General features: G+C 47.4%; 1 protein-coding gene and 1 long non-coding RNA gene across 3 annotated transcripts; both read left to right on the forward strand.

Annotated features, from left to right (window-relative positions):
* The first annotated feature begins 1,304 nt into the window (after window positions 1–1,304).
* On the forward strand, window positions 1,305–7,171 carry LOC109248112 (translation initiation factor IF-2-like). Its single transcript, XM_053891366.1, has 4 exons — window positions 1,305–1,393; window positions 3,392–3,405; window positions 4,313–5,103; window positions 6,866–7,171. The coding sequence occupies exons 1-4, from the start codon at window positions 1,305–1,307 to the stop codon at window positions 6,881–6,883; spliced, it is 912 nt and encodes a 303-aa protein (XP_053747341.1). The 3' UTR covers window positions 6,884–7,171.
* Window positions 7,172–7,248: 77 nt separating this feature from the next.
* LOC128773840 (uncharacterized) lies at window positions 7,249–14,681 on the forward strand. 2 transcript variants are annotated; one of them, XR_008418297.1, is made up of 3 exons: window positions 7,249–7,442; window positions 13,063–13,212; window positions 13,319–14,681. It is a non-coding gene; the product is annotated as an uncharacterized LOC128773840 (long non-coding RNA). The 2 variants fall into 2 exon arrangements; XR_008418298.1 differs by lacking the exon at window positions 7,249–7,442 and adding an exon at window positions 11,939–12,463.
* The last annotated feature ends 5,822 nt before the right edge of the window (window positions 14,682–20,503 follow it).

Below are 20,503 nucleotides of genomic sequence, written 5' to 3' on the forward strand. Positions count from 1 at the left end.
CCAATTAAAAACATTCATGGAAGACTGACAACGATATGTCATCTAAGATGCAGAGCCTGTCCTCACAGAGCTCATGTTCTAGATGAGTCCACCTCTCTCCATAGTGCTTGGTGAAATGTGTCAAACACAGGGGAAGGGCTTGTTGAGTGGCGACAAACATTTGCACGGGGCTCAGTAGCTTTTTGCTATCACCTCTGAAGCAGGTTTTAGGATTTTCTGAGGGCAAGGTCCTTTTCGGCTTAGCTTGTCTTCATACTCGTAGTAGCCAGCCTCCAAGATGGCCTCCAGTGATCTATGCTTCCTTGTATTCATGTCGTTGTGTAATCCTCTCTTGTTGAGTTGTGGGTTGGCTTAATAAATAGAATAAGGCAGAAGTGATGTATGTGATTGGAAAGCTAGGTCATAAAAGGTAGAGTGGCTCATCTCTCAATATCTGTCCCTTTCTCCCCCTCATTACCTGCACTGGGGGAAGCCTTGTCCAGAGCGGCCGATGTGTCAAAGAACTGAGGCCTCCAGCCAACAGTCACATGAATGTGCTTAGAAGCAGATCCTCTGGGTTCAGTCAAGTCTTGGGAGAGCCTTCCCCACAAGACCCTCTGAGCCAGAGCACCCAGATCCCTGACCCTCAGAAACTGTGTGTGATAGTAATAGTCCATTGTTTTCAGCCGCTAAGTTTTGAAGACATTTGTTACATAGCAATAGATATAACTAATTTCTTCCCCATCACAACACAGTGGTTCACAGCTGAACCCTGGAACTAGACTATCTGGACTCAAATCCTGGTTAGGCCACTTCTAAGCTGTGTGACCTTGAGCATGTGACAATTCTTCTGTGACTCAGCCTCTTCAGTTATAAAATGGGGGATATGGGCACCTGGCTGGCTCAGTTGGAAGAGCATGCAACTTTTGATCTCGGGGTCGTGAGTTCAAGCCCCACGTTGGGTGTAGAGATAACTAAAAAAGTAAATCCGTTTCAAAAACAAAATAAAATAGGGGATGCTACTATTACCTACCTCATTAGGTTGGGGGGATTAAATAAATACATGTAAAGTGTTTCGCAAGGGACCTGGCATATAATTAGCAGTCAGGAAATGTCAACTGCTATTGCTGTCGTTATTGTAGCTGATGGGAGAATGCCACAGACTCAGAGTGGGGATTGAGTTTGCCAGTAGCACGATGCTCTTGACCTCCAGGGAAAGGGGGTCCCCATGGTTTTGCCTCGATGCAGAGCATCACCAGCCTCTACTTACTGCAGATGGGACCATGCTGCCCGGAGTGAGGAAAGGCAGCCCTTAGGATGGTTCCATGGATGCCGGGCTGGGGGGCATTCCGGACTCTCGGAAGTCTGAGAACGCTTTAGGCAGGTTGGACTGTGGTCCTTACTTCCGCAGCAGGTTGGATTGTGGCTGAAATTAGAAATGCTGGGACTTCTAGTTTCCAGTGCAGCAAGTGTCATTTTTCCCTTTTCCCAAAGTAAAAAGCCTTTGCTTCCAATGTATTGGTAGGCCCAAAATAAGCTTTTTTCCCTCAATTAGAAGGTATTAGATAATGTGTCCACCAAAGGAGAGAAGGATTGGGAAAATGTAAACAGAAAACTTCTACCATAGAAGTAAATTACTACGCGAAAGAAGCCAATCCAAAAAGGCTACATACTGCATGATTCCAACTATCTGACATTCTGGAAAAGACCAAACTATGGAGACAGGAAAAGGATCAGTGGTTGCCAGAGCTTAGGGGGAGGGAAGAAAGGGCAGAGTGCAGAGGATTTTCAGGGCAATGAAAGTAGTCTGTATGCTGCTTACAATGGTGGATACATGTCATTATGTCGGCAGCCCTCTTGCTCAACTATAGACCCCAACAATTAAAACCAGAAATAGACAAGCCCGCTTAACTCATGCTCTAACTAAAACCCATTGTGTTAATTTCTTATCTCACTTTCTTGAGGCATTGACGAAGATGTTTTGCAATGACCGGAACATTGCAACCACCAGACCAGAAAAGCTCTGATACCAACGGAATGCCTAGAAGGCCACACCCGACATGTTCCCTTCCCTGCCCATAATGATGGGCTGAACACATACCGACCCCCACCTGTGATCATGCGCTCCCTGTCGGCTCTCTTGCACATACCCCCAAACCTCTCTTTAAAACTCTAGGTGTCCATCTTGCAGGCTGAGAGGTCATTTGAGCCTGCCACCAACCGCAGTTGCCAGCACCCAAAATAAATTTCTCCCTTTCTCTCTTCCAAACCTTCATCTCTTGAGTTATTGACTTCTCTTATGATGAGTTGTACCTGAGTTTGGCAACAGCATTGGCAAACCTAACCAGGAGCTATGCTTTCCACTTGTCCAGCCCCCAACCTCCCTGGTGCCCCCCTCCCCTGGATGGAGCAGGTGGCTGGGGCAGTGCCAGGGCTCAATCTGTTCATTTCCTGAGTTAGCGTCTATGATAGATCGATCAGTAACAATTACACATTTGTCTAAACCCATAGAATGTACAACACCAAGAATAAACCTTAAGGTAAACTACAAACTCTGGGTGATACTGACATGTCAATGTGGAATCATCGGTTTAACAAATGTGCACTCTAGTGTGGGATGTTGATAACGGGGGAGGCTGTGCATCTGGAGGGGGCAGAGGGTATATAGGAACTTTCTGTACCTTCGTCCCAATTTTGCTGTGAACCTAAAAGTGCTCTAAAAAATAAAATCTAGGGGCGCCTGGGTGGCTCAGTTGGTTGAGAATCTGACTTCAGTTCAGGTCATGATCTCTAGGTTCGTGGGTTCCAGCCCTGTGTCAGGCTCTCTGCTGTCAGCATGGAGCCCACTTTGGATCCTCTGTCCCCCTCTCTCTCTCTGCCCCTCCCCCACCTGTGCTCACCCTCTCTCCCTCTCTCTCTCAAAAATAAATAAACATTTAAAGAATAAATCAATCAAAAAATTTTAAAGTAAAATGATAAAGGAAGCTTTGATTTGAAGCTATGTTATTTAGGCATAGCTAAATGCCTAATTTATTATTTGTACCCGTTGAGTACAAGCAACAGAAATTTCCAGCTCATTGAACTTCAGGTTACAGGTCACAGACGCCTGGTGAACCAGAAGACAGGGATTATTGTTACCAAATATGGGGGGAGGAGGATGCTGCCGAGGGCCTCAGAAAGGCCTAGAAGGCAGCAGGGAGCATTATCCTGCCCCTATGTGCCAGCAGCTCTTTATTCCATCTCTCCCTGTCTCTCTCTTTCTGTCTCCCCCTCTCTTCCTCCTTCCCTTGGCCTTTTTTTCTCCCAGACTGCTCCCTCTGTCTCCCCAGACCTACAACCCGCCAGGGCTCCCCTGTTTACACCAAATGGCATCTGGCTCTTCATAAACACTATTTTCTCTTTCTCCATCCAGTCCTAAATTCCTGGGTGAGGGGACTCCTGTGGCCCAGTATCTTGGGGCAGGTGTCCACTCCCTGCCCCAGCACCTCTGGCCATGATGGGTGGAGGTGGGGACCCGGTACAATGGAAGCTGCCTCGGAGCCCATCCCTGCTCAGAAAGAAGTGAATGGGGAGGCAGGGGTTGTTACTAGGAGGTGGTGTGTAGTAGGGCTGGTGGCTTACAGCTGGGCCTAATTCTGTGACTTGTGACAATCGTCCCCTTAGGAGCAGGAACAATATGTGAGCTGCTGGCAGACCTCTGCCCCACTTTCTGTGCTTGCTGCTGGTGCCCGCTTTCTTTTTGATTTCAGGTCTTGCAGGGGCTCTGATTTGGAGCGTGGCATTGGAGGAATTCTTCACCACCAACTTGCCTTAATTCCTCCTTTTTACATAACCAAATGGCAACAGAGAGGATGTTTGGATTCTGCTTGCTTGCTTCTCCCCCCCCCTCCCCCCCCCCCCGCGTTGCAGGAGTTTATTTATTAATTAGTGTGCTAAATAAATAAATAAATAAAAAGGAAGTCATAAAATACCCTTGTTTATGTTCTAGTCCGCGTGCTTTGTGTTCATTTGTCTGCAGCCTGGCGTGGGGGAGCGGAGCGCTTGCCCCCCTGGGAGGGGACCGCATGGAGGGTGTCTGCATCATCCGCTGCGGATGCGACTGGCCAATGCAATTCATTTCTCTCCCTCCTTCCCTCCTCCCCCCCCCCCCCCCGGCTTCCTTCCTCCGCCCCCTCCCCGCCCCCCCCCATGCTCCCGCCTCCGTCCCCGCTCGCTCCGCGGGGTCTGGGCGCCCTTGCAAGGAAAGAGGGCTTCCTGGGAGGGTGGCTTCGAGGCCCGAGAGCTCGCATCAGTCATTCCAAACGTCGTTAGGAAGCGGGGCGGGATCGATGAGGCGATGGAAAGTCGGGTTCCAGACTGCCTCGGGGGGCGTTCACCGCTGAGTCCGGGCTGCGCCCCCCCACCTTCCCGGCCGCCCGGTGCCCCGCTGGGGACTGCGCAGGTCCCGGCCCAGGCCCTCGGCGCGGCCCCCCTTCAGCCCTTCACGTTGGGGCTGCGCGCGGGTGTACAGCCGTCGAGGATCGGAGCCTAGGGGTGCCGGGGCTCCCAGAGAGTGTGACTCGGAGGGGCAGAGGTTCCCCGCTTCCCAAAGCCGGGGCGCCCCAGAGCGACTGGGAACCTAGCGCGGTGCGCCTGCCACCCGTCCCCTCGCAAGGAAGGAGGAGGAGATCGAAGGACAGCCTTTGCCCGATCATTGAAAGAGAAGCTTCTGGCCCCTCCCCGGATGGTTTGGAGCGGTTCGTAACTCAGGCTGACCCGCCTTTTCCGGCCCCTCCCAGCACTCTCACCCCCACCCGGAGGCCGGGGCGCGCGCCATCGGGCAGGCGGGCCTGGGCACAGCCACTACGGAGTCACAGAGCGGGCAGCAGGGAGGGAAGGAGGGCTAAGCTGGCTTTCCAGGAGGCTGGACTTCCTCATCGTCTCCTCCCACGCCTGAGAGCGCGGCCGGAGGGTGGGGAAGGGGGGAAGGGCTCCTGCCCTGTTGGAACCCTCCCTGGTGCGGGCGCCAGCTGCTTTTGGCAGGGTTTATGGATGTGGGGTCAGACCGGGCTCCTCATCCTTGTTCACCTCATGAGCCACCCAGAAAATTTATATAATGTCCCCGTGACTTTCAGGGGTGAACTGGTGAGTATTTGGAGAGTCCAAATGGGGCTTGGTCGGTAAAAAAAAAAAAAAAAAAAAAAAAAAAAAAAAAAATTTATTTCATTCTGTATATTATGCAATCATGTAAAGAAAATGAAATATAAACGATTACAAAAGGTGAAATACCCACTATGTATATACAATTTCCTAAATGGAATCTTTACAACCCTTTCTTTATTTTCTCCTTTATACTATGGAAAAGTTCCCACAAAAATAGAAGAGTAGATAATTTTCAGCTTCAACAATGATCAAGATATGGCCAATTTTGTTTCATTACTCCCCTCCTGTTCTTACCGGTTTTTGTTTTGTTTTGTTTATTTATTTTGAGAGGGACAGCTCAAGTAGGGGAGGGGCAGAGAAAGAGAGAGAATCCCAAGCAGGCTCCATGCTGTCAGTGCAGAGCCCAACTTGGGACTCGATCCCATGAACTGTGAGATCATGACCTGAGCTGAAATCGAGAGTGGGATGCTTAACCAACTGAGGCTCCCCGTCGCCCCATCCTTTCATTTAAAAAAAATTTTTTTTTAATGTTTATTTTTGAAAGAGAGAGCACCAGCAGGGGAGGGGCAGAGAGAGGGAGACACAGAATCTGAAGCAGGCCCAGGCTCTGAGCTGTCAGCACAGAGCCCCATGCGGGGCTTGAACTCACAGACCATGAGATCATGACCTGAACCGATGCTTAACCAACGAGCTACCCAGGCTCCCCCTTTCACTTTTTTTAAATGATAAATTGACCTTGTGTTTTAGCCTTTGCCAGATAACAAGGCATCCCAAAGTGTACTGGCCTAAAACAGCAATACTCTATGCTTTGTCATGATTGTGCTGGTTGGCTGGGCACTTCTTCTGTGGGTTTTGACTGGAATTATTCAAGAGGGAGGCTTAGCTGGGCTTGAAGGTCCAAGATGGTTTCACTTGCATGTCTGGCTGTGGGCTAGGACACTTCAGGTCTCCTCTCTTCCATGGCTTCTCGTGTTCTAGTAGGCTAGATGGATTGTTATATAGCAACCAGAACCTTCCAAGAGAATCAAGGCAGAACCCTTAAGCTTCCTGACTTAACCATGGGAGCCCCAAGTCACTTCCATCCTTTTCTATTGGCCCAAGCAGGTCACAGGGCAAGCCCAGACTCGGGTAAGGAAGTGGAGAAAAAGACACACCCCTGGATGGGAAGAAGACGTGGGGGGACACATTGCACAGTGCAAACCAGCATGGGAGGGATTGGTGGCCTTTAACCAATCTACCACAGTTTGTTTTCATCAATGTAACTTTTTTTTTTAAGTTTATGTGTTTATTTTGAGAGTGAGAGAGCGAGTGAGCAAGGGAGGGGTAGAGAGAGAGGGAGAGAGAGAATCCCAAGCAGGCTCCGTGCTGTCAGCACAGAGCCGCATGTGGGGCTCGATCCCATGAACCTGAGATCATGACCTGAGCCGAAATCAAGCGTCGGCTCAACCAACTGAGCCACACAGTCGCTCCTTCCACGTAACTTTTTATATGAGGTTTAATGCTCGCAATGGCCACACGTAATTCATCGATGAACACTTCGAATGCTTGATAGTCACCATCAAGGAGAAATTTCATTAGCACAGGTAAACAACTGCCGTCTTTTATCATCCACTTAAACTTGTGCAACAGTTGAAATTATATTTAAAGGCTCTGGCAGCTCTTCCTTTAGTGGACAGATGAAATGTTGAAAGTTCTTATTGTAATGCAAATGGGTTTTGAAAGCCAATGTATCTTTTCCTATTAGGTACTTAAAATGGTCTAATTTGCGGAAGGCACACGCATTAGAGAGCAGCTGACCCGCGGTTGGCGTGGACACCGTGAAACTGCACCAACCACAAAAGGAGAGAGGTACCTGATACCCGTGGAGATGGTGTTTCTGGGCATGCTGTGGGGGCCCCACTCCACCAGCCTCATATTGCACTCCCAAAACTGCATCCATGACAACCTCTGGTGGGGCAAGAGCAGGCATGGCGACAAACTCCAAGTTAGGGTCTCCAATTAGTTTTCCAACAAGTCAAAGGGAAGACCTCTTCAAAGTTTGTAGTTACTTTTAGCGGAAATGTCTAAGACTGAACATACTTCTTTGTTTTTTTTTCTTAATGTTTATTTATTTTTGAGAGAGAGAGAGAGAGAAACAGAACATGAGCAGGGAAGGAGCGGAGAGAGAGAATCCGAAGCAGGCTCCAGGCTCTGAGCTGTCAGCACAAAGCCCCACGTGGGGCTCGAATTCACAAACCGTGAGATCATGACCTCAGCCAAAATCCGATGCTCAACCAACTGAACCACCCAGGCGCCCCTGAAAATGCTTCTTTCAATGGAAGGTGATGGATTTTGCCTTAAATTTCCTGTCCTTAACACTCAGCTTCTTGCCACACAATGTGACAGGAATGTGTTCACATACTTGTACCGAATCCCTATGCCAGTTAGGCACATCCTTGGAGGTAACACTCAATGTTACATCAAACATCATAATGGCACACTCTGTTTGGATATAACAGCCATCTCTCAATCTACCCAATTTCTTATGACTAGTTATATCCTGTACGTTGAACTTAACAGGTCCTCTGCTGGTGTGGAATAGAAAGGAATGGTCCTCAACCTCCAATGTAGTCACATACTTCTTCAACTCAGCACTCAAATGACATTTCACGAATGCCATTTTTTCCAGCACAATCATCACCAACCAATATAAGTTTGAACTGAACTTGTGATTCTCCTTAGGTGGCTTCCAGAAGCATCCCTGTCCCCCATCTGACTGAGGGCACTATGACCATTATTCTTGGATTTACTGTTAACATGATAGCATTCTCCATCTGTGTACCTTCTTGGTTCTTTGTTGTTGTTGTTATTTTAAGTGTATTTATGTAAAAGAAATTTTTTATGTTTTTTTTATTTTGAGAGAGAGAGAGAGAGAGACAGAGACAGAAACAGAGCACAAGTCGGGGCAGGGAAGAGAGAGAGGGAGACACAGAATCCAAAGCAGGCTCCAGGCTCTGAGCTGTCAGCACAGAGCCCGAGGTGGGGCTCAAACTCACAAACTGTGAGATCATGACCTGAGCCGAAGTCGGACACTTAACCAATTGAGCCATCCAGGGGCCCCTAAGTTTCTTTATTTATTTTGAGAGATATAGAGAGTGTGAGCAGGGGAGGGGCAGAGAACAGGAGGTTCCTCGCTGTCAACACAGAGCCCAATGCAGGGCTTAAGCTCATAAACCCTGAGATCATGACCTTAGCTGAAACCAAGAGTTGGATGTTTAACCGACTGAGCCACCCAGGCACCCCTGTGTACCCCCTTGTAAAACTAGACAACAATCTACAAGACCACTCTCACTTCTCACACCGACTGCAGAGTTCAGGGGTCCCCAAGACCACCCTCAGTTTTGATTATTTGCTAGAGAGATTCACAGAACTCACTGAAAGTTGTTATACTCACCACTACAGTTTATTACAGAGAGAGGGTACTGATTAAAATCAATTAAGTGAAGAGACACAAGGGGCAGAATCCAGACAGGTCCAAACACAGAGCTTCCGGTTGTCATCTCCTGGTGGCGCCATGGACAGCGTTAACTCTTCCCAGCAACGATGTATGACAGTATGTAAGAGTATCGCCAACCAGGGAAGCTCACCTGAGCCTCGGTGGCCTGTTTCCACTGGAGCTCAGTCATGTAGACATGGTTCGTTGCCCACTCTGTGAAGGCTGAGCTGATAACCTTGTGACACAAAGCCCCCACCATAAACCACATTGTTACACTATCTGGTGTGGTCCCAGGCCCCCTTGTAAACAAAGACACTCATTTTTTAAAACTTTATTTACGTATTTTGACAGAGAGAGAGAGAGAGAGAGAGAGAGAGAGAATCCCAAGCAGGCTCTGCACTGTCAACACAGAGCCCGATGTAGGGCTTGAACTCATGAACCATGAGATCATGACCTGAGCCTAAATCAAGAGTCAGATGCTTAACCAACTGAACCACCTAAGCTCCCAACAAAGACACTCTTATCTGGCAAGACATTCCACAGGTGATATAGACATCACCTCCCAGGAGTTGAAGACAAAGGCCACACCTTTCTTTGAGCAAGGTTCATTCTTTCCCATATACCTCTCATTCTGCTTTTCCTCTCTCTCCTTTTTCCACATCCCTTTCTCTTCTACCTCTCCTGTCCTAGGCTGGGGTGGGGGGTCACATTGTTATTGTAAGCGGTTTGAAGGTCAATGAAAAGGATGGGTCACATCACTAGTTCCCTCCCCAGGGTCTCCACACTTTGTGCCCAGGGTGCTGAGTGGCAGCCACATTGCTTCCTGCTGGCTGAGCTCAGGGAGAAGGCACAGGGGTGCGGAAAGAGCACAGTTGGTCTTGGTAGCTAGAGGAGCTCTTGATCCCCCCCCACCACCCAGCCAGCCGGGACATGTCAGAAGCATCATGTCTCCTCCCTGGTGTATGAGGGAACTGACACAAAAGGGACAGAGAGAGGAGGACTGAGCAGGTCTGTGCTAAGTTGCCTGTGGCACTGACCACCACTCCCCAGTCCAAGTTGAATCCTGAACTTCAGGCAGAATAAGATCTTCCACTACCACACCCTTGGAGACCAGGCATCTTGGAGATTCTATGTACGTGTGACTGGGAAGGATGGCTGTACCCAGAATGTGGGACAGAAGTAGATGATGAAGAATTTGGAGGGTGCCTGGGTGGCTTAGTTGGCTGAGTGACAAACTCTTGGTTTCAGCTCGGGTCATGCTCTCACGGTTCGTGGATACAAGCCCCATGTCAGGCTCTGCATTGATGGTATGGAGCCTGCTTAGATTCTCTCTCTGCCTCTCTCCTGTGTGTGCATGCACTCTCTCTCTCTCAAAATAAATAAATAATTGTAAAAAAAAAAAAAAAAGGAATTTGGAGATCCATAAAATCTACCTGTTAAGAGTAGGTGACAGATTGTTTTCAAAAATGGCCACAATTCGGGGCGCCTGGCTGGCTCAGTCGGTTAAGCATCTGACTTCGGCTCAGGTCATGATCTCACGGTTCGTGAGTTCAAGCCCCTCGTCAGGCTCTGTGCTGATGGCTCAGAGCCTGGAGCCTGTTTCAGATTCTGTGTCTCCCTCTCTCCCTGACCCTCCCGCGTTCATGCTGTCTCTCTCTGTCTCAAAAATAAATAAACATTAAAAAAAATAAAAAAAAAATGGCCACAATTAAAAAACAAAACAATGGCCACAATTTCACTTCTATGAGGTATCTAGAATAGTTGAACTCATAGAAACAGAAAGTAGAATAGGGGTACCAAGGTCTGAGGAAGGGGGAAGGGGCACTCATTGTACAGAGTTTCAGTTTGGGATGATGAAAAATTCTGGAGTTGACAACACCTAATGCTGCTGAGAATGGAGGAACAGGAACTCTCATTCATTGCTGGTGGGAATGCAAAATGGTACAGCCAGTATGGAAAGTAGTTTGATAGTTTCTTAAAAACAAGGTGCCTGGCTGGCTCAGTCAGTAGAGTATGTGATTCTTGATCTTGGGGTTGTGAGTTCAAGCCCCCCAAGTTGGGTGTACAGATTACTTTTATTTTATTTTATTTTATTTTATTTTATTTTATTTTATTTTATTTTTATTTTATTTTATTACGTTTTATTGTATTGTATTTTTGAGAGAGAGAAAGACAGCGTGCAAGTGGGGAAGAGGGAAGAAGGAGAGAGAGAGAATCCCAAGCAGGCTCCACTCTCAGCACAGAGCCCAATGCAGGGCTGGATCCCACCACCCTGGGATCATGACCTGAGTCGAAACCAAGAACCTGATGCTCAGCCAACTGGATGCCCCAAGTGTAGAGATTACTTAAAAACAAACAAACAAACAAAAAAAACATTAGGGGCACCCGGCTGGTCAGTCGGTAGAGCATGCAACTCTTAATCTCAGGGTTGTGAGTTCAAGCCCATAGTGGGCGTGGAGCCTACTTTAAAAAAAAAAAAAAAAAAAGTTAAAAAAAAAAACCAGCACAGCTCCCACTAAACATAGGCTTAACATGTAATTCAGCAAAAGTGTTCCTTGGTATTTACCCAAAGGAGTTGAAAGCTTATGTCTACACAGAAACCTGAACACAGATGTTTGTAGCAGCTTATTCATAATTGCCAAAACTTGGAAGCCACCAAGATGTTTTCAGTAGGTGAGTGGATAAACAGTGGTACATCCACACAGTAAAATATGATTCAGCACTAAAAAGAAATGAGCTGTCAAGCCACAAAAAGACATGAGGAAACGTGAATGCATGCCACTAGTGAAAGAAGCCAATCTGAAAGGGCTACCTACTGTATGGTTCCAACCATATGATGTTCTGGCAAAGGCAAAACTATGAAGACAGTAAAAAGATCAGTGGTTGTCAGGGGTTGGGTTAGAGGGAGGGATGAATAGGCAGAAACAGAAGATTCTTTGAGGCAATGAAAAGAAATGGTCCTGAACTAACTGTAAAAGTGCTAAATGAATAAAAGGTAGCATTTTTTTAAAAAAAATCTATTTTTAAAAAGTTCTGGAAATGGACGGTAGTCATGGATAGACGAGTAATTTTGATGCTATGCATATTTTACCACAATACAAAAAAAATTTTTTTTTGTTTTAAATAAGCTCTATACCCAGTGTGGGGCTCAAACTCACAACCCCGCGATCAAGAGTTTGACGCTCAGGGTCCCTGGGTGGCTCAGTCGGTTAAGCATCGACGCTTAATTTCAGCTCAAGTCATGATCTCATGGATCATGAGTTCGAGCCCCTGGCTGGGCTCCGAGCTAACAGCACAGAGCCTGCTTGGGATTCTCTCTCTCCCTCTCTCTCTGCTCCTCCCCCCCACTCTCTTTCTCTTCCTCAAAATGAATAAATGAACTTAAGAAAAAAAGAAGAGTTGCATGCTCTACCAACTGAGCCAGCCAGGTGCTCCATGATACAAAGTTTTTAAAGAAAACAGAGAGACACAATTATTACCCTCCCTTTTCAATGCAGAGCGGCTCTTCCCATCAGAGTGGAACCTGGTCTGGTCTTGGGACTTGCTCTGACCAATCCGAATACCAAACATCGTGCCTGGTCCAGGCCTCTCAAGAAGCCTTGGGCTTCATTGCTGTTTCTGCTTGCTCTCCGTATGGGAGAAAGACTATCTGACCAGCTGAGGCCATCGCAGACCAGACTGTCCTCAGCCACCCTGGCAGTGGATATTGTACATGCGGGTGTGAGCCACGTACATCAGTGGAGCTATGCCCAGCTTGCCAGTCCACAGAATCAAGAGCTAAATCTAGAGTTGGTGTCGTAAGGCACTAAGCTTGGTGGTGGACTGTTTTGCAGTGAACACTAACCAACTCAGACTATGGTGATGGAGGTAAATAAGGACTTTCCAAGTGAGGAGCCTAATCCTCTGGGATGTTGGTTTCCCTTAAGTTGGAGTGTTTGAGGGACATGGCCCGCTAAGGCTTTTGGGAACACTTTTGGAGACAGCTGTTACCTTTACTGATGCTGCAGAAGCCTAAAACTTCTCGGAGGTCAAGGTTCCAGCCTTACGGGTTCTTAGATTTTGGAATCCAATGTGAAAGAGATGTGGGTGACTCAGAGAGCATCAGCAAAGAACTTCCGGTGTGATGGTAATGGGCATGAGCATAGGAAGGGGGTTGGGGAGCCAAGCTGACCCTCCCAAGAAGCAAGCTCACCTGCTCTCTCTTGGGACTCCAGGATGCTGTGCAGGTAGCCTGGCAACAATGTCCCCAGGCAGGCTGGTGGGCCCACTCTGCTTCCCCTGGTGGGAGGTTCACACGGGCCAAGATCAATGCTAAATGTGGAGATTCTTACTCAGAGCTGGGTTTCACACCTTCTGGCATTCAATACTAGCCTAGTTTTTAATAAAAAAACAACACTATTTTGGTGCCGTAAACCTATTTTTCACCATCTGGCATACCCTTATGCCTCTTATGTTTCTTCTTCTAGTACAGCCTGACAGGAAAAAACCACCATGGGACTAGAAGCTCCCGACCAACGAGGATATTATTGCACATTCAGATGGACGAGGTACCTCTCTGCAGGTTGTGACTGCTTAACTCTGAGCAGCAGACTTTAAAAGAACCTCTTTCTACAAATGTCAATTGAACAAAATGAAAGAAGTTTGGCTCGTGAAATATTAAGACAAAACATAAGTTTGATTTTCCTTTGATTCTTTTTTCTTTTTTTCTCTTTTGCATAACAGATGATGACAATCTTAAAATACCCAACAGGCTAACGAGGAAGAAAAACCACTCCTTCTGTCTAAGGGGAATGGTGAAATAATGGCCCAAAGCTGTCCTCTGCAATTCCTTTGGGGGTGACATTAAAGGATTGGAAGGCATCAGGGAAACCAACAGGAAAATTAGCTTAAAAAAAAAAAAAGATTTTATGTTTAAGTAATCTCTACATCCAACATGGGGCTCGAACTCACAACGCCGAGATCAAGAGTCACACACTCCATCGACTTAGCCAGCCAGGTGCCCCAGGAAAATTAGCTTTGTTAGTAAAATGAGCTTACTTAGTGAAAATAATTCTCACTGGATCTAGCTTTTAACAAATCTATGGTCATTTTATGATTCTATATATTTTCTGGAGTAGAAGTCTGATGACCAGCACCTTTTTACCGATAAAAAGAGCTACTCCGAAGCACACAAATGTGTCTAGGGAAGGGGTCTTGTGCCTCTTTTTACTCAATGAGCCTGTGGTTCTTCTTGGTTTTCGTGTATATGAGTGTGTCTGTGTGTGTGCACATGGGCGTGCGTGTGCACATGTGTGGGAGAGTAGATCCAGGTTTTGTGGGGTTTTTTATTTTATGATTTGGGGGATCCCTTAAAGAGAAAAAAGAACAGAACATTATGGATACAGAATTAGGTAGGAGAAGAATGTTATGCAGATTCAGAAAGAAAACACAATACATAGCATACTTTAAAAAAAAATGTTTATTTATTTTTGAGAGAGAGAGAAAGAGAGCACAAGCAAGGGAGGGGCAGAGAGAGAGGGAGACACAATCCAAAGCAGGCTCCAGGCACAGAGCCTGATGTGGGGCTCAAACTCATGAACCACGAGATCATGACCTGAGCTAAAGTTGGACACTTAACCAACTGAGCCACCCAGGCACCGCAGCATACTTTTTTTTTTTTTTTAAGTAATCTATAAAGGGGTGTGTGGGTGGTTTAGTTGGTTGATTGTCTGGCTCTTGATTTCGGCTCAGGTCATGATCCCAGGGTGATGGGATTGAGCCCTGAGTTGGGCTCCGAGATGGTGGCATGGAACCTGCTTGAGATTCTCTCTCTCTCTCTCTCTCTCTCTCTCTGTCTCTCTCTCTCTCCCTCTGCCCTCTTCCCCTGCTCAAGCTCGCTCACTCTCTCTCGCCCTCTCTCTCAAAAATAAATAAATAAACATTAAAAAACTAATCTCTACACTTAATGTGGGGCTCAAACTCACGACCCAGAGATCAAGACAGCCAGGCGCCTAACATATAGCATTTTAAAGGCTGAGAAATACCTCAAATCTCACCTAATTCAGAAAACTGACATAAAGTTTTGTTAACTGCCCGACAAACCCCTACAAGCCTTTTTTCCCCTACGATTTTTGGCTGCAGACTCTTTCAGCACCGTTTTGTGTGACAACAATTTTGTAATATCATTTTCTAGCAAGAGGATAGATAATTCATTCTGGTTTTCTTCTGGCATAGTTGATGGAGATTTGGTTTTCATTATTTATAGTTTAGAAAACTTTCCACTTCAGAGTTTGTTACTCATTTAAGGGACTGCTGTCAAATATGGGGGAACCTCTATTGAGTTTCTTTTATGAAAAGCTGTACATTTTCAGAGCATATCAAGGGTTCACTTTCAGGGAGCAATCTTAAATACTCTGAATTGACAATTCTCATCAGCCAACTTGACCTCAATGTCTTTTACAGGTCTGAGATTTGTTATCTTTGTCAATGTCAGTGTTTTGGTCAAATCAGCAAGAAAGTTAAATATTTTTCCCATTGTGTTCGTATACTTCACTTCTTTTCATTGAGTAGGTTATTAAACCAAGAACCCATATGTTAGCTCTATTCAAAATGTATCGCTTTCCCTTTTGGTATGATGTGAAAAAAAAGAAAAACTGTTACAGTTTACTTTTCCATGCCAGAATTGTTTCTATTGGTTACATATGGGCATACTTGAAAAATAATTTCATTTTATAGGGGGTTTGCAATTATATTCACTGCATTATTGATGATATTCTTAGGAGGAAAAATTTCTGTTTTGATCTGCTCACAAGCTTAGGTATTTGGTGATTGGAAGAATTTCCCACAGACTAGCTTCCGGCTCTGTACATTTTTTTAAACCTCATTTCTCCTCCTCCCACACCCCAGCTGCTGTAGTGCTCGATGTCATGATGCCAGGTGGGCGGTGGGATTATTCCCGGAAGTCATTCCTACCCCAGGATGGCCAGTAATAACTACATATGTAAACAGTTCTCATTAAAGGCACATTAAATGTATCCTCAACTCAACTTCCCCTTAGCCAGCCCCCAAAGGCCCTTGGCCTCTCCAGGACCGGAGGGGAAGTGTGACAGAGAGAGCGGGAAGAGAGCGATCTTAACCAATTACAGCTCAAATGGTTCACTTCTGCAAATCGTAGAAACAAACACGACCACGTGAATACGTTTCTGGGGCCCTGGGCAAATGAAGTGCCCTGACACTTAAGCTTCATTGCTCCGGGCAGGCATGAGTGTGCGAGGGTTTTTTGTTTTCTTTAACAAGCGGCAGCGGCATACCAAAGGCCCAACTCCAGAAGGCTCGGATCTGTGTCTCCCTATGACCTTGAACAAATCGTTCGCCTCTCAGTCCGCCTAGGTCCCGCACCTGCCAGCCTTTAGCGCGCGCAGAGGCCCTCTAGCGCCCACCCGGTCCCCGGCCGTACGGCCCCGCGGCCTCTAGAGGGCACCACATCCTCATCCCAGGCACGGGCCGCGTGCGCTCGCTCGTCCAGCGGCCCGCAGCGTCTCGCGGCTGGACTCGCTCCCGGGGACTTCCGGTGCCCTGCGCCGTAGTTCTCCAGGTGGACCGTAGATGCCGGCAGAAGCAAGGTAAAGCCGGCAGTGGCTCGCGCGGACCCCGCCAGATGGGGCAGGAGCCTCAGAAGCGGGCCAGCTTCCCCACTGAAGTTCCGGGGGCCCTTTCAGGTGTACAGAAGAGTTTTCGTCACCCATAAGCCCCCAGGGGCAAAGGGTCGGGACCACTCGGGGGTGTGCCGTCCGCTGAGGTCTGTGAGGTGGGTGTCCTCTCAAGCATGGGGCTTTGCCACCCCTCAGGCTCCTAAAGCGTGATTTGGGGTGTCTGGGACTAGGGAGGGGGCTTAGTAGGTGATCCTGGGGTGCCTGTGACCCGGCGCGACCACGAGTCAGGGTGGGCACACCAGCTGGACACGAAGGCTCAGGGTTTTGGAGGGCCTGTGTCCGTGACACCGCCCTGAGCCGGGCCCATGATCTGATGGGGTTCACACAGCCCTTGTTTGCAGGTTGGGCTGCCCCCCACCTTCCCGCCCCGCCCCCCCCCCCCCCCCCCCCCCCCCGCCGTGGCCCCCTTAGAGGCTGGCTGCCTTGGGCCTTGGAGCCATGGGAATAGCTAATGTTTTCAACATGGCATTGTCTTTGACCCCTGGGACCCAGCCCCCCCCCCCCCCCCAGGGGTCTCCAAGAGACTGTCCAAAGCTTCCCTTACTCCAGAGCTGTCCTTAAGTGTCTGAGTAGGGGGTTGGGGTGAGGAGGCAGAAGTGAAGGATTTAGGTGAGAAAATCACTCTGAGGAACATGACGACTGTCAGTCCTCACAGCCGAACACCTCGTAGCCCCGGTTCCGGTGGGAGGCCTCTGGGCCTGGCCCATTGTGGGCATGGCACCTGGGGCGTGGGGGTGGGGGGTAGGTGACAGGAAGGGCTGGCCAACAGAGAAGGTACAGGAGATTATCTGTGGAACCCGTGTGTTGGGGGGAGGGGATGAGCAGGTGAGAGGGTTCCTTATAGCCACAGACAGGAAAGGCACATGGGTTTGTGTGTGTGTGTATGTGGTAAAATAAGCATAACGCAAAAGTCACTATTTTAATCATCTTAAAGTGTATATAGTTCAGTAGCATTCAGTGACGTTACGCTGTTGTGCAACCAGAACATTCTTACCAGGGCAGAAGGAAACCAGTACCTACTGGCAGTCACTCCCTGACCCTACCCCTCCCCTGGCCCAGGAAACCACTGATCTTTCTGTCCCTGTGGATTTGCCTATTCTGGATATTTCGTACAGATGGAATCATGGAATAGTTGGTGTTTGGCTTCTTTCACTCAGCATAATGTTTCCAAGGCTCATGCATGCAGTAGCCTGTGCCAGGATTTCATTCCTTTTTGTGGCTGAATAATATTCCATCGTGTGGATATAATTGTACTGCATTCTTTTTATCCATTCGAACACTTGAGCTGTTTCCATATTTTGGTGATTTTGAATAGAGACACACGTGCCTTTGCTGTGTGTGTGTGTGCGGGGTGTGTGTGTGTGTGTGTGTGTCTATCCCTCATCTGGGACTTCCTCTGGGTCCAGTGCTCTCTGCTAATGCTGGGGTGTGAGCAGGTGTTCCAGCACCTGCGCTTTACCGTAGCTCAGGGAAACTCAGGGCCCATCAGGCACTCAGACAAGGTCCACCTGGAGTTATTTTGTTTTCTCTCAGGCGCCAGGCCTTTACAACTCACATGCCCGAAGCAGCTCCTTTCTCTCTGTTTTCTCCTAATACATCCTTAAAGCAAAGAACAAGACTGGTCTGGCTGTGCTGTGCTGAGCCAAGGATAATAGGAAATGCTGGAAGGGGGAACAAAGGTAACACTTCAGCAGTATGGTCCTGCACATTTTCATCTTCAAATACCCCCTTGGATGACAACTTGTACAAATGACTGGAGGGCGGGACAATGAGGGCCATGGAGGCCATGGATGAGCAGACCAACGTGGTCCTTCTTTGCCAAGGCAGATGGGCACATTGTGATTGCCAGTTCTAGGAAAGATAGCCAATCTCCCCTTTAGTTCCAGAAATCTCTGGGTGGGGGAATCCATCTCCAAATCCACATGCAGGGAATCCTCCTTGGGCCTGTGGATCAGTAAACAACAATGTCAAGGTAGGGTTTGAGTGGCCTGGAGTCCTTTGACCTGTTAAGTCTTCTAGTTACAGAAGATAAACCAGCCTCAGTCCTCTCTGTCCCACCCTGCCCTTTGTGGGACTGTAAATCGGCTGCTCAAGTGAACATAAGCAGCCCCATTCCAACTCCCGTCACTTGGAATTCAGCATTTACTAACTGACCTACCATGGCTGAGCTGCCCTCAGAGTTCTGGTTCCACGTTAAAAATTTTTTGTTTTAGGGCACCCAGGTGGCTCAGTCGGTTATGCATCCAACTCTCGATCTCTGCTCAAGTGATGATCTCGCAGTTCATGGGTTGAGTCCCACATCAGGCTCTGCGCTGACAGTGCAGAGTGCCTGGGATTCTCTCTCTCCCTCTCTCTCTGCCCCTCCCCTGCTCTCTCACTCAAAATAAAGTTAAAAAAATTTTTTTAAATAAGAAAATTTTGTTTTATTTTATTTTAAATTCCAGTATAATTAACATAGTGTTATATTAGTTTCAGGTATACAATATAGTGATTCAATTCTATACATCACTCAGTGCTCATCACAATGAGTGTGCTCTTAATCACCTTCACCTGTTTCACCCATTCCCCCCCCCCCCCCCCCCCCCCAGTAGCTACCAGTTCTCTGTATTTAAGAGTCTGGTTTTGTTGTTGTTGTTCTTTCTTTGTTCATTTGTCTCATAAATTCTTTTTTTATTTTTTATTTATTTATTTTTTTAATGTTTATTTATTTTTGAGACAGAGAGAGACAGAGCATGAACGGGGGAGGGTCAGAGAGAGGGAGACACAGAATCTGAAACAGGCTCCAGGCTCTGAGCTGTCAGCACAGAGCCCGACGCGGGGCTCGAACTCATGGACTGAAAGATCATGACCTGAGCCGAAGTCGGCCGCTCAACCGACTGAGCCACCCAGGTGCCCCTTGTCTCATAAATTCTACATGAGTGAAATCATATGGTATTTGTATCTCTCTGACTTCTTTCACTTAGCATTATGCTTTCTCTGTCCATGTTGCAAATGGCAAGGTTTCATTCTCTTTTATTTTTTTAAAATTTTTATCTATTTTTGAGAGAGAGAGCATGAGCAGGAGAGGGGCAGAGGGAGGGAGACAAAGGATCTAAAGCGGGCTTAGTGCTGACAGCAGCTTGCCCAATTCCAGGCTCGAATTCACGAACATCGAGATCATGACCTGAGCTGAAGTCAGATGCTCAGCCGACCGACTGAACCACCCAGGTGTCCCAAGATTTCATTCTTTTTTATGGCTGAGCAGTATTCCAGTGTGTGTGTGTACACGTGTATGTATATACCACATCTTCCGTATCCATTTATATCTATTGATGGACATATAGGTTTTTATATCTTGGCTACTGTAAATTATGCTGCAATAAACATAAGGGTGCATATATGCTTTTTCTTAAAAAAGTAGGTTCCATGCCCAGCATGAAGCCCAACACAGAGCTTGAACTCATGACTTTGAGATCAAAACCCGAGCTGAGCGGCACCTGGGTGGTTCAGTCGGTTGACCCTCTGACTCTTGATTTCGGCTCAGATCATGATCCCAGGGTCATGGGATTGAACACTCCAGCAGGTGGGGCTCTCCCTGAGCCTCTCCTCCCCCAACCAGTCCCCCCATCCCACCCCTACTCCCTCATACCACTATAAAAAAAAAAAAAAAGACCTGAGCTGAGATCTAGAGTCTGAGTCAGATGTTTAACAGACTGAGCCACTCAGGTGCCCCTCTTTTTTAATTAGTGTTTTTGTTTTCTTTAGGTAAATACCCAGTAGTGGAGTGACTGTATCTAGTGGTAATTATTTTTTTTTTTTTACTTTTCTTTATTTTTGAGAGGCAGAGAAAGACAGAGTGCGAATGGGAGAGGGGCAGAGTGAGAGGGAGACACAATCCGAAGTAGGCTCCAGGCTCTGAGCTGTCAGCACAGAGCCCGATGCAGGACTCGAACCCACGAACCAGGAAATCATGACCTGAGCTGAAGTTGGACGCTCAACCGACTGAGCCACCCAGGCACCCCATGGTAATTCTCTTTTAAGTTTTGAGGAGCCTCGATACTGTTTTCCACAGTGGCTGCACCAGTTTGCATTCCCACGAACAGTGCGCATTCCTTTCTCTCCACGTCCTTGTTGACACCTGTTGTTTCTCGTGATTTTGATTTTAGCCAGTCTGACAGGTGTGAGGTGATAGCTCATTGTGCTTTTGATTTGCATTTCCCTGATGATGAGTGATATT

The sequence above is a fragment of the Panthera pardus genome, unplaced genomic scaffold, assembly GCF_024362965.1.
Source record: "Panthera pardus isolate Hobbes unplaced genomic scaffold, ASM2436296v1 HiC_scaffold_27, whole genome shotgun sequence".
Classification (NCBI taxonomy): Eukaryota; Metazoa; Chordata; class Mammalia; order Carnivora; family Felidae; genus Panthera; species Panthera pardus.